We start from the raw sequence: 17,944 nt of genomic DNA, 5'->3' as shown, positions 1-17,944 counted from the left end.
CTTGTGTCCGTGTCCCCTCTGCTAACATGGAGGAGGTGGTTTGTGACCTATATGGCAGCCGGCCACCAGGGGGCAATCAAGACGCTTTAGCTTCACTTTTGGGAGCTGTCATGTTGCTGTTGTATCTATATTTTCATTCACACAGTCTGGATGTTATCGCTCTCCTGAGATAAACGGGTGGATGAGGGCGACGTCCCTGGTAATGATCTGATGTGATAGATGACACACACACACACACACACACACACACACAGGTAAACAGTGCTGATGTCTCCAGGACCGTTAACTTTATCTCTGCTTTGACACATGAGACGATCGGAGACGAATCAGACGCTGTGGACTTTATTCACAGGTGTTCAGACCCAGTACTCCCAGTGCTGCACCTGCAGAATAACAACACATTTTCAACAAATTAATTAGTTTAAAATTCATTTTTTAAAATTCATTATCCATCGTGTGCTGCAGCAGGTTTGTTTTTACCTTCAGTCCTGTAGCTGAATGCTGATCACACTCTCTCTAAAGCTGTCTAACAAAAGTCTGTCTGTGCTTTGAAATTCATCCTGTTTCAGGTTGTAAATCAAAATGACTCCGAATGTTTTCCTGACGGTGTTTTCAGCGAAGGTCTCTTTTGTTTCCAGCGAGTTATTTTGTGATTTATTGACGTTAAAATGCTGCACGTAGCCGTCGGGCAAGTAAACTCAATTATGTCCGTCCCGCTCTGTGTCTTCACTGAAAGCACATGGTGGCTTCAAGCTGAGATAAACACAAGCTCAAAGGACACCTGAAGCTTCATGTGAGAAACAGTTTCTATACATCCCACCCCTCCTCCACAAACGTCCACCCTGTGCGACGTCACCATCGGTTTGTGAGCTGCCGTCTTACAGCCTCTGGTTTGGCATTTTGTTTTGACCAGAAGTCACCATGTTTGGAGGAGCGGGGGGTGGAACCTGACTGAGAGTTGGCACACCCACCTACACCTTCTACCAGTGCACCCATTGGACGGTACCAGCTGTCAATATCCACACCCCTAATGTAAACAGTCTACACGACTCTGAATGGACCATAATTTACAAAATGCTGTAGTGAATAAAACTTGAAACCATAAACTCCTCAGAAAATGTTTACTGACGTTATAAACAAAGTGAAGAAGAGTCGTTTTCTCATAGACTTCTACAGAAATTTTAAAAAAAACAGTAGGTCGCCCTCTGCTGGTCGTCTGAGAGAATACTGGGACTTCTGCATTGGCTTTACTTTCCAGAGTCTATTTTTCTATCGCTGGATGACCCTGATGTTCCTACAACACTGATGTTTGTTCAGGTTTCTAATAAGTTTGGTTTTATGTAATTATTTGATGAGACTCCATCTCCATCCCTGGATCCACACAGACATTCTATCTGAGATATTGTGGCTTCATATTTTTTAGTACAGGAGGAAGCGGAGATGTGATATTTATTTACAATTAGTTTAGACTCTGCTCTGCCTCTACTCTCAGTAAACAAGTAAATAAAACTATAACTCTTATGAGTGACACAACTAATCAATAAAATCCTTGTGACATTTGTGGTCAAGCCTCATTATCAATAAATAACACGACAGTTGTATGGACGACTTTAAAAGCGTCAAAGGTTTGTTCTGAATCGCAGCTCAACGGCCGACAGCACGCAAATACAAAATAAAACAATAAAACACTGCTGAGTCAGGTTTCAACGCTCTGTCAGTGAAACGCAATGTTTTAATGTGATGTTAACCTTGAACACACACACACACACACACACACACAGAACAAAAGACAGAGTGGATGTATTTATAATCCTCGTAATTCAAATGAGTGTGATGAGCACAAAGATCAGGACTGGATTATATTCACAGGGAAAAAGGTCAGTTTCCACCAGAGATGATTCAACTGTTTACTCATTTGCATTTGGTGTTATTCACTGTTTCATCACCTCTGACACGAGCAGAGATGATACAGGTAAACAGCACTGGTGCAATTCTTCTGCTGTCTCTATATATAGGTCGTCGTTAAAGTCAGTGGAGCTGCAGTGGACGTGTTCACGCCTCCATCAGCTCCACTGAGACTGTGATAATCTCCTGATTGAGACGTTCAGGCATCGTTCTGTTCGATCTCTGTTTGACGATATTGTAACTTCATGTAAGGCGGTCGAACCCTAGAGTCATGAAATATAGAATGGTGAGGGTGTGCAACAGGGTAGGCAAGGGTGGTTACGTAAGACAACGGCAACAACAATTTTGTGAGAACTCGGTGAGACTGAAACGACAACAAAAGCTTTCTGCCAAAAGCTGCACAGCCCGACCTTTGTTTACAACTTTCTAAATAAAAGAATTGATTGAAAATTTAAATGGTGTGCTATTGTATCTTGTCTCTGGTGGGGGGGGGGTACGTTTGTTCAATGTAGGGGCCCCCAGGTCCCCTCTGCCTGGGGCCCCCAAGGTCTTCCTTACGTTTGTTGGCTTATTTATACGATAAGACAAAAACTCCTGGATGGATTTTCACAAATCTTGATCGAAGGATGTGAAGGATTTCCCAGAAAATAATTTCTTGTTGTTAAGCAGGTGTTGAGACAGCAGATCTAATGTTTGATCAGAGACGCTCTTAACCGAACAAAAACAAGTGTCTGGTGCTGATCTGTGAACTGTCACATCTTTTTTATGTCCTCGTCCTGCTCAGAAACAGAAACATGAATTTAACAGCTGCGAGCGTCTCGTCGACACGTCGCCTACATCCTCTGCCTTTCTGCTTTTCGCACTTTCTCTTCCAGTGACGCACAGATTCTGACACTCTCCCAGTCTGTTGGCTCTTTGTTGGAGTAACCTTCATCCTCACTGGTAATCACTGCTCTCACATGAAGGAACCTCTTCCTCGGTTTCCCCTCAGCGCAGATGTGTTCATCGCCTCTGTCTGCCCTTCACCTCCACAGCTGCATCACAATCAGGGGATCAGGACGGAAAAAAGAGGAGAAACTGCCGAGCACAGCAGAGAAATTCATCAACGAGGTGGCGGTGGTTGGTGTGTGTGTCTGTGTGTGTGTGTGTGTAGGTGTTAAAGGGATTCTGCAGTGTGAAAACTGGAGGACACAAGCTGCTCTTCAGGCCTCTGACTGTGCTCTTAATTCTTCATATCTATAATTATAACCAAAACTGAAATCAACTGTGAGATGAAATAAAACTGTTTCTAATTAAATCCAAACGTATCAGAAACACGATGAACAATAAATAACATCTTTGAGAACTTTGTGCCCTTTGAATTTTTAGTTTGGTCCAATCTACTTACATGGAGGAGGCTGAGTTTGTGACCTACGCTGCAGCCGGCCACCAGATGGCGAGTGGGACGCTTTAGCTCTTTTTCGTGAGCTGTCATGAGCTGTCATTTCTCCATCACAGCTCCTTCCGAATGAGCATTTTAGCTTCCACACTTACATCACATGACCATTTACATACACTGGTCATGTGTCGTAAACAGGAAGCGGATTGTTGACTCTGCGGTTGGTTGCTTAGTTACAGAACAGGCCTGCACATCTGGATGGAGACAGTGTCAGGAAATATTCACACTCTTGACTTGGAGCAGAGCGAATGTTCTGGAGGTCCGTCGACTTGTTGTTTTCACACCTTAATCATCCAGTGAAGCACCAACGCTGCTCCACACACACACACACACACACACACACACACACACACACACACACACACACACACACACACACACACACACACACACACACACACACACTCGGAAGCAGAAACTTTCTTGTTCTTTCTCTGTCCACATTTTCTTGGCCAGACAAAGATTTGAAAAATTGATTTTCGTCTGGGTAACAACCCACCTACAGTTTCTCCACCACACTCCATCCTGGAGAACACTCTTCATATTTCTATTTGATATATACTTCCTGTTGCAGCTGCAGCGTAAATTAAACAACATATTATAAAAGACACGTCATCTCCTGTAACACTTAAACCAACAGATTATCATAACTTTAATGCAAAGTAAAGCCTTGATAAATATAAATGTATAAAATATAAATAACCCTGAATAATAAATGATGCCCTGAGCTCTGCATTTAATAAAAACAAACTGTCTGGCGCAAAGCGAATTAATTACCGGAGGTTTAAGTGAAATGTTGAACCTGAGCACAGAGAATGTTTCCTGCAGCAGCGTTATAAAGCTAAAGAAGATTGTAATTGTGGCACAAAAACAATGGGATTCTTCTACACAAGTTTATATGTTCAATACATGATGCAGCACTCGTACGAGTACGATGATTTAAAAGAGATATATGATGTTTTTCTATTTTTTCTATTTTTCTATGTAAAGGCTTTTTGTGAATGGAAAAGTTCTGCAAAGTCATAAAACCCAGAGATTGTTTTAAAAATAAGCGAATCATTGCACAGTAAAATTAGTTTTGAGATATTTGTATTTTTAAGTATAATAATAAATATACTACTAATTTTTCAAGAGGTAATCTAATGAATCCTGTTTTCCGTCTGTATCCAGGAACACGACTGGTCCCACGTTCTCAGTATTGAGCTGCTCGTTAGTGTGAACAGGGATTTTGACTCGACACATTCACACGTGTTTCCCTCTCCTCTCTGGCGGCCTGCAGCCAGCAGCCCGAGGCCGGGTGAAGACAGACCACATGAACTCCTGGATTAGATGGAGCTGTAAATATTTGATGAGCTGCTGCGTGATTCCAGCAGCTTCACGGGCGTCCAAGGTTATAAGACTATGCAGCTTCGCACACACACACACGGTGACAATGACAAACACACACTGACGAACACACAAACACACTGTCAAGCATGCACACATGCAGACATATGCTCAAAGTGCATACATAAATATGGAGATCAGTCAACACAAGCTTGCAGAATCAGTCATTCATGGATGTGTGTGTGTCTGTGTGTGTGTGTGTGTGTGTGTGTGTGTGTTTGTGTGTGTGTGTGTGTGTGTGTGTGTAAATATATTTGTGCATCTATTCCTGTGAAGAACCCGACAGAGATAATCTTCATGCTCCTTCATCTCGACCAATGTCCACCCATAAACTTTAAACCAAGTCTTACCCGACAAATCGAAATGAACTGAATGTTTTCCATGTCATCAGTTTCCTTTTCTTTCCAAACATCACCAGGAATGTCCTCTGCCTCAATCTCACCTTTACAAACGTTTCCTCATTTAACAATCATTCCCTGACTTTGGAAATTGTCCTAAGTTACCAAAAATGTCCCCAACCATGACCACAGTTTAAAACAATTCCAAACCATTTTCTTCCATCTGCCCGTCATCTCCACCTTTGAGGGTCCAATCCCAACTGACTTTGGACGAGAGGCCGCATTCACACCTTTGACAAGTCTCAGTCATTCTCATTTTCCTGCTCTCTTCGCTCTGACCAAAACATTTTCTCACCGAATTTCTTAAAATGTCCACTTCTCTGTCCTTTCTTATAAAATCATGCCGTCTTCATGTTCACAGACTTGTACCAAACAAACCCAGAAGCTGCAGCTGCTTTGAGGATCACCTGTATGAACCCATCAGCTCATTGATACACGCTCTGACCTCATACATGATTGATACATCGATACGTAACTCATTTATAATTAAAAGCTGCTCACAGAGCTCCGAGGGATCAGAGAAAATAGGCGAGCGTCTCTCTGCTGCTCCTGCTGCCGGCGTCCGACCGTCTGTGCTCGAATACAAACACGTCGCCGCCACTCACGTCCTGCTGCTGTCAAACTGACAGTCTCTGTTCGTTGAGGCGTTAGATGAAGGATGGAAGAGATCAACCTTTACACATCATTATTCAGCCACTAGGGGGCAGAAGACTGTAAAACTATAGTGGACAGAGGGGGGTCAGGGCATCAAGAAAGTGTAGGGTCCCGTCTCAGGCAACTATCCACCAGAGCTTATTATAGGCCCCCAAACTGTAACTAGAACAAGACACGCAAGTGGTATGTACCGAGGTGAATAAGAGGGGATGAGGGAGGATGAAGGGATGAGGGAGGGAGGGAGGATGAAGGGATGAGGGAATGAGGATGAAGAAATTAGGGTAGGAATAAGGGAAGAGAAGATGGAGGGATGAGTGTTGATGATGGTTGAAGAATCTGAGAGACAGTGTGATGATGGGTTGGTTAAACTGGGGATTAGAGGTGTGACTCATTAACCTGAGTTAACTAGTTAATGTCAACAAAACCAGGCTGACATCGTCTCAATGTTTCGTGGCCTGAGCAGAAGATTCACAAATACAACCCAGCTTTACTTTGAAGGAATTTACAGCTGAGTTTACGGCCTCGGTCTGTGAAGAAAATAAACTTCAGCTACAGAATCATCTTCTCCTCAAGGAAAAAAGTTGAATTCACCGAACAGATAATTTCTCTCTTTCATATCCAGTGAATGAGATTATGTGCTGCAGAAAAATCACTTTAATCAAACTCTGAACCTGAACCCTGGTCCGTCTTGAAACAACAAACCTACGGACGATGTGTGGAAGGAGGAACAAACTGCAGACGAGAGGAGAAACTCATATTCTCTGTTGCCTATTCCTGGCTGATAACTTTTCTATTTCAGGCTGTTGTTTAGACAGGTAGCTTCACCTGGGAATTAGCGGAAAAGCCACAGAGCTGCGATAAATCAAAGCCATAGTGATGTGTTCAGCAAATGAAGCACAGAGGGAGTGAAATTAGATTCCAGAAGGTAAAAACGAAGAGGGCTTATAAAGCAACTCTGGAGCAGAAGCAGGGAAATGAAAATGGTGACAAACTGTTCAGGCTGCAGGACGGTTAACCAGCCTCGAGCCTGTTAAAGAAACATGGCAGGAAAAATACGACATGCGTTTATATCAGAGACGAGAGGCTCGTCCATTTTTAAACGCAGTGATAACGACAGGGGCTTAATAAAAGTAGTCCTGTGTACTCAAATAAAATTTAAATAAAATAAATACCAGTACTATACAGTATGAAGCCGTGGTCTTGCAAATATTTCACAATATAGCCTGTGTTTATTCTACTATGAACCACAAAGTTTATCTGTCACAAACATATTCGCACACTTCCCAAACCCGTTTCAAAGTAAAAGCACTCCAGCGTCTCATTTTCTAAATCCATTCATTTGTTCTAACTGAACCTTTTCTGATTGTTATCGACACACCGGAAGATGCGCGTCTTCATACCATAGAGTCCTGACATTAAGTTTAGTACCACAATCCGACTTGTATTGAAGGAAATGCATTAAACTTTTTTTTCAGCTGAAATCCAATATATCTGGATATTCAGTAGAGAAAATATTTATTTGGGAATTCTGCCGTATGAAGATACAGTGCATATGAGCACAGACAGTATAAAAAAAAGAAAAAAAACAGATGTGAAGGGGTGACATCGTAACTGCCATTCATGCCTCGGAAAGATAAATAGTAAATGTCCAAATCTCCCTGAATAAGTCACAAACAGGGGTAGTTGCTCTCAGACAGTGTGGCAGCAAAGGCAGCTGCCTCCAAACAGACTTTAGTCTGGGAGGACAGGTTTAGGGTTAGTGTTGGGGTTAGGGTTAGGGTTGGGGTTGGGGTTAGGGTTGGGGTTAGGGTAATCCTCTAACCCATTCATTAGCTTGTTGAGCTGCAGGATCTCCTCCTGGATGATGGTGAGGCTTTGTGACCTCTCCCAGCAGCAGCAGCCTGTGAGCTCATGCTGCTGCCGTCGATGTATCCGCAGCAGCTCCCGCTGCTCCATCAGTCGCTCTCTCAATCTTATGTACATCATCTGAGGACAATGAATAAAATTAACGGGCTGCATCTACAACTAAACTAAGGACGACAACAACAGTCAGGAGATGTCATTCAGATTATCCACAAGAGGGAAATATGTTAGACACTTTAAACACTTGATGACGTTAAGCTTTTTATAACATAATTTTAACAAAAATGGAGTCAGTTTTACCAGTAAAAACGGTTTCTACTACAAGGTGCTTTATACATTTGAACATGGAGTTTCCAGATCTTTAAAAAGCAAACATCTTATTTGTGTTTCATTTGATGATCAAACCTTCATTCTTTGTTGCTGCTCTTCCCTCAGCTTCTCTTGCCGCCTGATTCTCTCTTTGGTTCTACAGAGCAGAGAGAACAACAACCAGACCGTTTTGATCACATGTAACATTTCAGAAATGAAATGAGTGAAACACAATGAGACTTGTCTCATCCTTGCTGTTGGCTCTTACTCTCTGTCCGTCACATCTCTTAAGCTCTGGAAATCCTGCTTCTGCTTCAGTTCAATGAACTCTTTCAAGCGTTTCAGCTGCTCCGATCCTGAACCCACCAACTCTGCCACAAACTCTTCCTGCATCTCGTGTTGCTGTTTGAGGGCACGCTGAGAGACAGATTTAAGACAACAATCACTTGAATATCAGGGTTATTGGACCTTTCCTACACACAGTAACCATATAACATCCATATATCAGGACTGAAAGTAGAACTAAGGAGAGGGAGGATCGCAACCAACCTTCCATTAATCCCCAAATTCAGCTGAGCTGCCAGCGTGTGTGAGTGCTAGACAAAGCCATGTACTACGAACAGCAGCTCCACATCATAACTTACTGGACTAAAAAGTGCTGGATTCAAATATGAAAAAAAAAAACAGTTTAGTTTATATTTGAATCCAAAACTTTTCTCTTAAAAACAGACAGTTATTTACAAAAAAGTATCACATACGACCAAATTAACAAGATATAAGTTAAAAAAAACATATTTGTGATGCGATACATCTCTATTATTTATCCAAGAATAAACACATGTAGAAAATACATCTCCAACAAAAAGAATACAAACAGATCAACACATGAAGTGAACTTGCCTGACTTTCCATGTCAGCGTTGATGTCAGAGGGTTCTCTGTACATAATGCACTCAGGGGTCTGATCAGACAGGCTAGCATCTTGTAAAGATTTATAGCGGTTCAAAATATTCTACAAGAACAAAGACACATAACATGTGAGTTTCATTCATGGAGATTTTTAAAAATTTTATATTTCTATTGGGAGAACATGACCACATCCACCCATCTCACAAGGTTTTATTATATTAGACATTTCAAATGTTGAAATGACACAAATTAGATCTCTTTAAACTGGATTTCAGGTTAATAGACATTATTTTATAGTGTCTGTGTTTCAAATTGTATTTAGCTGTTTAATATCTAAATGTATTGAGACTTATCTCTTCTATTTACTGTAACTTTGAATCTATTGATCGCTGTTGTACATTTTAAAATCACCCGTAAAGACAGAGACACGTAAACACTGTGTTCAGTAGTAAACATACTTGAATGTTTTCCACCTAGCTGCTTCAGTATCGGTACATTTAGCTAATTGTTGTGATGTGTTGTGACTGTAAAAGCTCCTGGTTTAGTTGAAAATGTTAAACAACTGTTTAATAAATGAAGTTAGTTGAATAAAAGCTAAATAAACAGAGTTAGCCTGTTAGCTCAGCCTGGCTAACATGAACAACAGTATAGGCCAATTAGCTGAATTAGCCAAATGCTAACTCACCTCGACTCTCTCCAACCAGAGCGGGTTGGCCGTGATCTTGTCCTTCTCTGAGTTTCTTACAACCTCCATAAATTCAAATAATAAAATTGACGTCATGGACAGAAAACAGAACCTCGTGGAGTTTGCAGAGACACGTCCGGTGTCAACACAAAGTGCCACTATTTGGAGGCAGCTGCCTTTGTTGTCATATTGTTTAAAGGCAGCTGCCTTTGTTGTCATATTGTTTAAAGGCAGCTGCCTTTGTTGTCATATTGTTTAAAGGCAGCTGCCTTTGTTGTCACACTGTTCAAAGGCAGCTGCCTCTTTCATGTCATCATGTGTTTCTTACACATTAATGTCCATGACATAAGACATTCCCGATGGTCCAGACTTCCCACCAGGACGATGGGTCCTTCCTGGTTGTTGTTCTCCAACTGCCCGCTCAACTCCTGCTGCACCTCCATTTTGAATCTGATCCTCCAGGGCCCTTTGGTTACGGAACTCCATAGCCACTGTGACCAAGACCGGTCTCAACAAACCATTACAATATAAGAACTAGTGGGGGGGGGGGGGGGTGTGCAGATCAAGAGTTACACTAACATCATTCATGTTAAATACTTCCACTACTGTGTCTTGAATTATCTCTTAACCTTTATGAAAGGAGGCAGTGGATCTCCCATAAATACTATAAAAAATAGGATTTGATACTTTATGTTGTGGAAATGAAACAGCATGAATCTGAGCTTACGTATGAAGACTGCTTTACCTTGAACCGTGAACAGCAGATCACAATGTGTTCATTTATGACATCATTACATGAGACAGAATTCAATTACAATGTGAAAACTCCAACATACATTTTTGGCATAAATAACAGCTAGAAGTTCTTTTTCCTTAGAAAAAATATTCATCAGCATTTAAGTTAAGATTCTCACTTTAACGACAGTCACAATGTTGATTTATGGTCTTGTGAGAAAACTCTGGTAAGTTGTGTTCTTCTCGCATTTTTTCAACTTAACCAACATCTGATGAATCCTCTTCCCTCTCTGGGATACAGCGCTTGACACAACATAAGGTAAAATAACGATACCATGCTGCCCCCAGGTGGAAAGGAGCAGCATGGTGGGAATTGTGGGAAAACTAACAGACTCTGTCAGGCATCATGTGACCAAAGAGCCGCACATTGACTGATCTGTGGTCAGGTCCAAAGACTGAATATCAACACAGTGTTATTTTAATGTCAGACGGCCACTGAACAGCAGCCACTGTTTCCACTAGAGACAGGACAGCCAGTCACTCACAGAGACCAGGTCCTGTCTCAGTACACAACAATGACACAGATTACAGAATGAACATGTGGGGGTATAGCTCAGTGGTAGAGCATTTGACTGCAGATCAAGAGGTCTCTGGTTCAAGTCCGGATGCCCCCTGTGCCACATTTATGCCACCTCACACTTGGACTCATTGTTAATGCCACAAATAATATTTCCGTCTTCTACAGAAGAGACGTTAAACACACGATGTCTGAAGAAACATAAATAAAACCAACAGGAGGAGAATACAGTCACCTTCACGTCTTCATGTGTTTCTTTCTTACACATTAGACATTCCACATGGTCCAGACTTATCGCCAGGATGATGGGTGCTTCCTGGTTGTTGTTCTCCAGCTGTCTGCTCATCTCCTGCTGTACCTCCATTTTTATCTAATCTGCCAGGTTACGGAACTCCATAGCCAGGAAATTATTTTGTCAGAAGCATTGACCTTGACAGTTGAAGCAGTTAAATCTTTATTGAGTCGTTCAATAAAAAATGGAAACTTTTAGTCCTGCTGCTGCAGCACATGTTCTGACCTGGAGCTCGCTCACCTGCTGCAGGTTTAAGACCTGTGTGGTAACTTTAACCTCACATATTATATGAAATGGGGTATAGCTCAGTGGTAGAGCATTTGAGTGCAAATCAAGAGTTCACTGGTTCAAATCCAGATGCTCCCCTGAATCACTTCTCCACACAGATGGTGCCAATGACCATGTGATGATAAATATCAAACTACTGCCTATAAAGACTTAATTCCATCTTACTTTCCTGTATGAGACATATGTGATATATTTCAGCAGGTTTGATTTGAGGGCAAAGGCAGGGTGTCCCTTTTTGGGACTGGAGCTGCTCAAGCTCTATCACTGAAAAGAAGACTGGATTTCTTTCTTAGAAATTCAACAGAAATCAAAAAGCATTAATATTCATCTGCTACAGAGCGTCAGGGTCTCTCCGTCATACACTGCAGTCTCCAGCTCCCTCAGCAGCTGCTGTGCCAGTGCCACATAGATAAACTTCAAATAAATTATTTAGACATACAATGATTTATTATTTCTTAATTTATGTAACGCTCTTAGGATTTATATGTCAGTGCCATTGTCTGCTTTAGATGGCATTGTGTTTGTCCTGATAGATGAATGAAACTAAAGTGTTTGATTAGTTTGTTCTCCTGTGCTGCTCTGGGAATTAGTCTGCATCACATCCCTGGCCACTCGGATTGCATCAGTGAAGTAATTCCCCTCTTGTTACTTATTACTGAAGAAATATCAAAACAACGTGAACATGAAATGAAATGCATTTTAAAGATGTAGCGGAGTAAGAAGATAATTTGCTGATAAGTGGAGTAAAAGTGAAAAGTACCTTAAAATGAAAGTGAAAGAGAGATTTACTTCAGCGCAGTAATAAAGTAAATCTTCCATGTGGTCTGAATGAGGCTGAGTTCTCATGTTGCTGCAGCTCCAACTCCTCAGCGACAGAGGTCAGTCAAGGCCGTGGGTTCCAGATCACTCCTCTCAGGTCACATCAGTTCACACGGGCAGCTGTACAGTGGAAGTCAAACCTGCTGGAGAAAAACAGTTGTGTTTACGCAGACGTGTTTGTGAAACAGACTGACTGACAGACAGACACACACTCTCTCACCTGCAGCAGGAATGCAGCCAAGTGGGGCGACAAGAAAATAACTGTTATGAAATGTGAGGAGGTCAATGAGTCAGTTCATCAGACGCGCTGACTCAATGTTTTTCCACCGTGTCCTCAAACCTCACCCGGGAATACCATCATGATAAGGAGCTGCAGGAGGGTTTGTGTCATGTTAAGATATTCATGCAACTACTCAAAAGATTACAGAGAAGAATATCATCAATGAAAACACAGAAATACAGAAATAAAATTTTTTATGAAATATATTGAATACTTGTATTATTTAACATTTCTTTGCTTGTCATGTGACAGATAAACAGAACAATCCTGTTGGTTGTATGCTGCATCACAGTTTATCATTTCAGAAAATAAAAACAAATCCTGATGAAAACATTCACCCTCCTTGGTATTAATTAGTCCAATAAATCCAATAATAATCATCAAGGATGAATTAGATGAACTTGTAAAACACATCCAACAGTGACTCGTATCTCCTGAGTACTGATACGACCCTGAAACACAATTAATCTTCACATGGTTTAAGTATCAAAAGTAAATTATGTACTTAGAAAATGATCCCTGTAACTGCTGCACTATTATACATTGTGTGAGTAGATTCTTATATAATCGAATCAGTTTACGGATTGCCTCAGCTCTACTGTACATACTGTTCGGCAGTTTAATTTAAAACAGAGCATCATATTTTACAAAGAAAATCCAGAATAAACTGCAAATAACTTATTTAAAGTAACTCAATTAAACAATGTGAACATTTTCTGAGCGTTGCCACACTTGAGGTTTGATGTGAAGTAAAAAAGCTTTGAAATGCATAAGATTTCCGCTGCCCTGACAATCCCACAACATCTGACTTGGTTTTTATCAGAAACTGCAGCAAATTGAGTTTTGCTGACGTAAACTCAAAACAACTCATCATTTGACCACAGAAGATGATGCATGAAACCCATGAAGGGAAAACCAAGATAAGGAGCAGCAGCAAAACACATTTCTGTCTCTGTTTTGATCTCCCTTCTTTCCGCCCTCACCGGTTTGGCCTTTTTTGTTGTGGCGAGGCCTGCCAGGGGTCAGCGGGGGTCGCGCCAAACATAGAGAATGAGGGTAAATTCCCTCAAACACACTAATAACCCCTGGTGAGCTCCCCTTACCCCCTCCAAGGTAATTTTTCACAGCTCTGCACCCGACCACTCGGAGGAGGCAGGCAGCTGGATGCCGGCCGCTTCCATCCACACGGCTGGTTTGCATTAAATGGACACATGTGGTCTCTGTTTTGAGACGTGCGGCTGACACGAACCCCTAACCAGCCATATGACAAATGGGTTTCTCAGGCAGCGGATTTAGGCTCCACTTTGTTCAGGGTCAGTGTTTCACTTTAAACAAGAGGTACTGCATCGACAGGAAGCATATAATTTGATTTAAGCCCTTCGTTAAGAATGGCGGCGTGTCACTGTGATATGGAACAGTTGATCTGAGGGGGACTTTGTGGACCTACTGCGTCCTCCTACTGCCAGGAGGACACATGTTTGATGTTTCAGCTCAAACTTGTATATCACATGTCAGACTGTTACAGCTGCGTGTTGCTGTTAAAGGTAAGACGACTCTTATGTCCACGAGATTTATCCTCTGGCTCCGCACACAATAGCTCAGTGTATAGCTTGGCAGGTGATGGACACGTTAGCTGTGGCAGGGATCAAACCTGTGACCTTTTTTTATGACCGGACAACCCTGCAAAGCCAAACAGCCACTAGATACTTTGATAAAGGGACGAGTCTGATCCAGAACCAACACTGAACATATCCAACTAACAAGCATTGTGTGTTTGATGCATCTCAGTCCTCTGTGCCCAACAAAGACCGTATGACCTTCTGTCTGTTTGTTTGCTAGAAACTACAGAGGCCTTGCTGTTTATGGATAATACTGAGGAGAGAGGGTCTCTAAAGTGGCTCTTCTGGAACTTCCATCATATCACATGATCCTCTTTGGTACATGGAGTTGCCTCTCTGTTCGCTTTAAGCACTTCTCCTCCATGTTACTTGAAGGTCAAAGTTTAGCAGCATCCATCACAAGGTCCATTTAGCTGATGTTCTGAAGCTCTCGATCATTTAATGTTGAAGATTCATAGACATTGGTTCAAGTCCATGTGGTTTGAAGTCAATTTCACAAACAGACTTCGTACTCTACTTGGGTCAAACTGAAATATGAAGTTTCATCTTCACACTGTTTAGTATTTCAGAGTAAAGCCCTTCATGTGCCGATTAACCAGAAATAAATATCCATATCTTCATAAAAAAATTATCCGATACTAGCAGCTGCAACTTAGTTCCAGGTCTGCATCTAAACCTCTCACCATCTCCCCCTCACCCAGGTGAAATCAACCCAGAGATCTTTTCAGATGAAAAGCCTTTGTGGTTTCCATCTGGTCCTGAAGCAGCAGCTGTTGGTCCATTATGAATGGAAGCCTCGACGTGTTTATCGCATGCACAGACTCTCCTGATAGAGCGCTGTGTTTTGCTTTGTGTAAAAATTCAGAAACCATAAAAAAAAAAAAGTCCCACAACAAAAGTGCCCAGCGTGGCATTCCAGTGAGCTAATGCTGAGTTGGTGTTTGCATGTGTGTGTTGGGGGTTGTTCATTCCAAGAGTTTGACTTGGTTAATCCTCCCTCATCTGCTCGTATGCACACCTCGGCTCACAAATCCACCCTGATTTCAAATTCATTTAAAGGCGTCTCTAAGTAGCAGAAAGTGGTTTGTTACCAGGAGCAGATGGTGGCAAAGTTTGCTTTCCAAGAACTTTGGCCATCTTTGGGTTTAAGACAAGACAAGAGGTTGTAATACGTGCTCAGGTTAGAATTACCTGGACATAACAGCGACAGGGCTAGCTGGTTAGCAGCTTTGTTTTCTACCACCTACATAGCAAATCTGACAAATATCGCCCTCGGAGACTTAGATATGACGATATGACAATAAAATCAAGGCTGGATAAGCAAGTTTGTTTCCAGGAAGATAAATCTGAACCCCACCATGATTGCCTGATTGGCCACAACATCCCCAGCTGCTCCTGGTGCCAACAGCTTTTGACTGTTGAGGTCTGGAAAAGTTTGAAGTTTGTACAACAATGTTGATACCAATTTAATTTGGGATAGACCACACTGATCATAAGGAGAAGTGGTATCGATTGATTTCAGACAAAATCATGAGCTGACGCAGAATCGTGATAAACTGTAGGCGGCCGTGCATTGACAACTCATGTACTCAGGTTTCCCACATCTCCTCGTCCGAGTGTCTGAGATGAACGGACAGGTGAAAAGAAAAGAGCCTCTTGTGGTTATTAGAGAAACTGCAACTTAAAGCATTTCATCATTGTTTTTTCCTTTTTGCGCTCGACAGTTGCTGGGTTTAAATGACATCATTGTCCCTAAACCTTAATCTGCATGTTATGTGAAACTCCAGTTGTTTTTTCAGCATTCCCCTGCACCAGTGTCACTAACGCAGAATACTATATTTATGGGACTTGGCAGTGACTTGAATCCTGATTTTGATGCGTATTTCTTAGTGTAATTGAGAGCTGCTGTCATCTGCTGGAACTCTGCCACCTCTTGTAAAAAACACTGAGGAGGAAAATGTATTGGTACCATCTGTGTGGAGCATGATATAACTTGTTTATGTAATTCACGTTACGACAATGGCCAGTGCAGTGCAAGTCATTTAGAGTTACATGAGCAGGTTTGCTCGCTGGAGACAATAAAGAGTTTGTGGACGTTTCAGATCAAGAACACTCTTCTCTCAAACACAATAAAAATGTACAGAGTGTGATCAAAACAGAAAAGATCTGAGTTGAAGCTACAAACTTTCCTCAGATGCCCGAGATGAGATGAAGGGAACCGGGGAACTGGGGAACTTCAACAGGAAAAACAACTATACTGTACTTATACACTATAATTATAATGACTTATTACATAGCAAATGAGCCATTGCAATGTAAACACTTACGTTAGTTCAGAACACCACAGCCAAACATCAGGATCAAATATATTTAAAAGCCCAATTAAAGCCAACTGTTTTATGTTTTTTATTTTCTGGATCATTATGAGTCTGGCTCAATATCTTGATGTCCCAACCAACAGTTATCTGGTCGGTAAAAGCAAAACTTTGTGGTTCTGTACCTTAATACAAATTTCTACACTAAGCACTAAAATTAAAAATCCAGCTTTGGAAGGGATCAATATTTGTGAAGGGGGCTCGCTTCATATGTTTAGAGAGGAACTAGTGCTGGCAAAAAATGAATGAGGAACTTACAAACCAAGTTTACACTTACAACCTCCTGGAAATAACCAGAATATTCCTGCAGCGCATGCAGACAAAAGCTGTCACCTTGTCCTACCTGATGCCAACTAACTGCAGCCATGTAAAGAAAGTATTAAAACCTTTAATCGTGTTGTACTCGTTACAGTTCCCATACAATCTGAAACGAAGACAGCTGGGAAAGAGAGAAAGAGAATGACCTATATTGTCTGAGTCTGTATTATTCAGCTATCAGGCCACATAATCACACCTGGTTCTCACTCTTTGTTGATTTTGGTGTAGACTGACTCAGTGGAAGTAGACCGTGGATATAAAACTCTCCTCCCCTTCTGCTGTCTACCTGATACTGTTTTCTTTACTCGGGGAAACACCTCCGAGCTGCAAACTACATGATGAAAACGGTTTGGACCAATATTTGAATTGTGCAATCACACAGCTGATAGGAAATGTATTTGTAAAGAAACCAGTCATTTTAATGACAGTGCTCTCCTCCCACATGTGCAAATGTCCTACCAACCAAAGTGCTCTACCAAAAACGTTCTGGGTCCGTTGTTCTTCTAAACATAGCTCCACCACACTAGAATCAAAAGCCAAGCTAACCAGTCCTAATGCTAAGCTAAGCTAATTTCCGTACTCCAGCTCTGTCTGCAAGAAACTTTCTATATTTTCATCTCACTCACTGCAAGAAAACAAAACAAGCACACTCCCCTAGAAAAATCTTGAATCTTTCATTTTCACCTCTGCCCCTCAGATGGACTTTGCATCACACTGCTACGAGGACAGAGTCATTTTGTGAGGGATGCGTTGTTTGAAATACTCAGACTGTTGCTCATTGGTAGCTGTTACTTGTTTCTGGGCCAAAGTCACAAATATAACCTGCAGGTTCTGTCACCCAACACAATAAAAGACAGCTTCTCTGTCACCCAACACAATAAAAGCTTAAATATGAGGGTAAAGGCCAAAAACCGCTGACATTTGACCAATCCAGTCACAGCCTTGAATCTAATTGGCCACCGTACGTAATACATCTGCATGTAGTAACATAAATTACAGTTTCCTATCCAGAAATGAGTAGTGTCACCTTCCTATAAAGCCTTTCCCTTTTCTCTTTCATTACACTCAGATTTTATTAGAGCTCCTTTTTTCATG

General features: G+C 41.6%; 1 protein-coding gene and 1 non-coding gene across 2 annotated transcripts; one reads left to right on the top strand and one right to left on the bottom strand.

The window, feature by feature from the left end:
- Window positions 1–7,279: 7,279 nt before the first annotated feature.
- LOC109641224 (mRNA export factor GLE1-like) lies at window positions 7,280–9,707 on the bottom strand. The gene is made up of 5 exons (XM_020105604.2): window positions 9,547–9,707; window positions 8,854–8,964; window positions 8,222–8,370; window positions 8,050–8,110; window positions 7,280–7,767 (listed from the first exon to the last, which is right to left on the bottom strand). The coding sequence occupies exons 1-5, from the start codon at window positions 9,640–9,642 to the stop codon at window positions 7,513–7,515; spliced, it is 672 nt and encodes a 223-aa protein (XP_019961163.1). The 5' UTR covers window positions 9,643–9,707; the 3' UTR covers window positions 7,280–7,512.
- Window positions 9,708–10,883: 1,176 nt separating this feature from the next.
- Window positions 10,884–10,955, top strand: trnac-gca (transfer RNA cysteine (anticodon GCA)). Its single transcript has one exon. It is a non-coding gene; the product is annotated as a tRNA-Cys (tRNA).
- Window positions 10,956–17,944: the final 6,989 nt, after the last annotated feature.

The sequence above is a fragment of the Paralichthys olivaceus genome, chromosome 4 (genome assembly GCF_024713975.1).
Source record: "Paralichthys olivaceus isolate ysfri-2021 chromosome 4, ASM2471397v2, whole genome shotgun sequence".
Taxonomy (NCBI): Eukaryota; Metazoa; Chordata; class Actinopteri; order Pleuronectiformes; family Paralichthyidae; genus Paralichthys; species Paralichthys olivaceus.
Note: the sequence above shows the minus strand (reverse complement) of the source record. Positions and strands in the feature narration are given on the sequence as shown.

Bases quoted from the DNA above. Each gene is read 5' to 3' on its own strand.
- LOC109641224 (XM_020105604.2), bottom strand. From the start codon at position 9,642: ATGACGTCAATTTTATTATTTGAATTTATGGAGGTTGTAAGAAACTCA. The intron at 8,111-8,221 runs GTAAGAGCCAAC...TCTGCTCTGTAG, and splicing joins AGAGATGTGACGGACAGAGA to AACCAAAGAGAGAATCAGGC. The intron at 7,768-8,049 runs GTTTGATCATCA...CATTGTCCTCAG, and splicing joins AGCAGCAACAAAGAATGAAG to ATGATGTACATAAGATTGAG.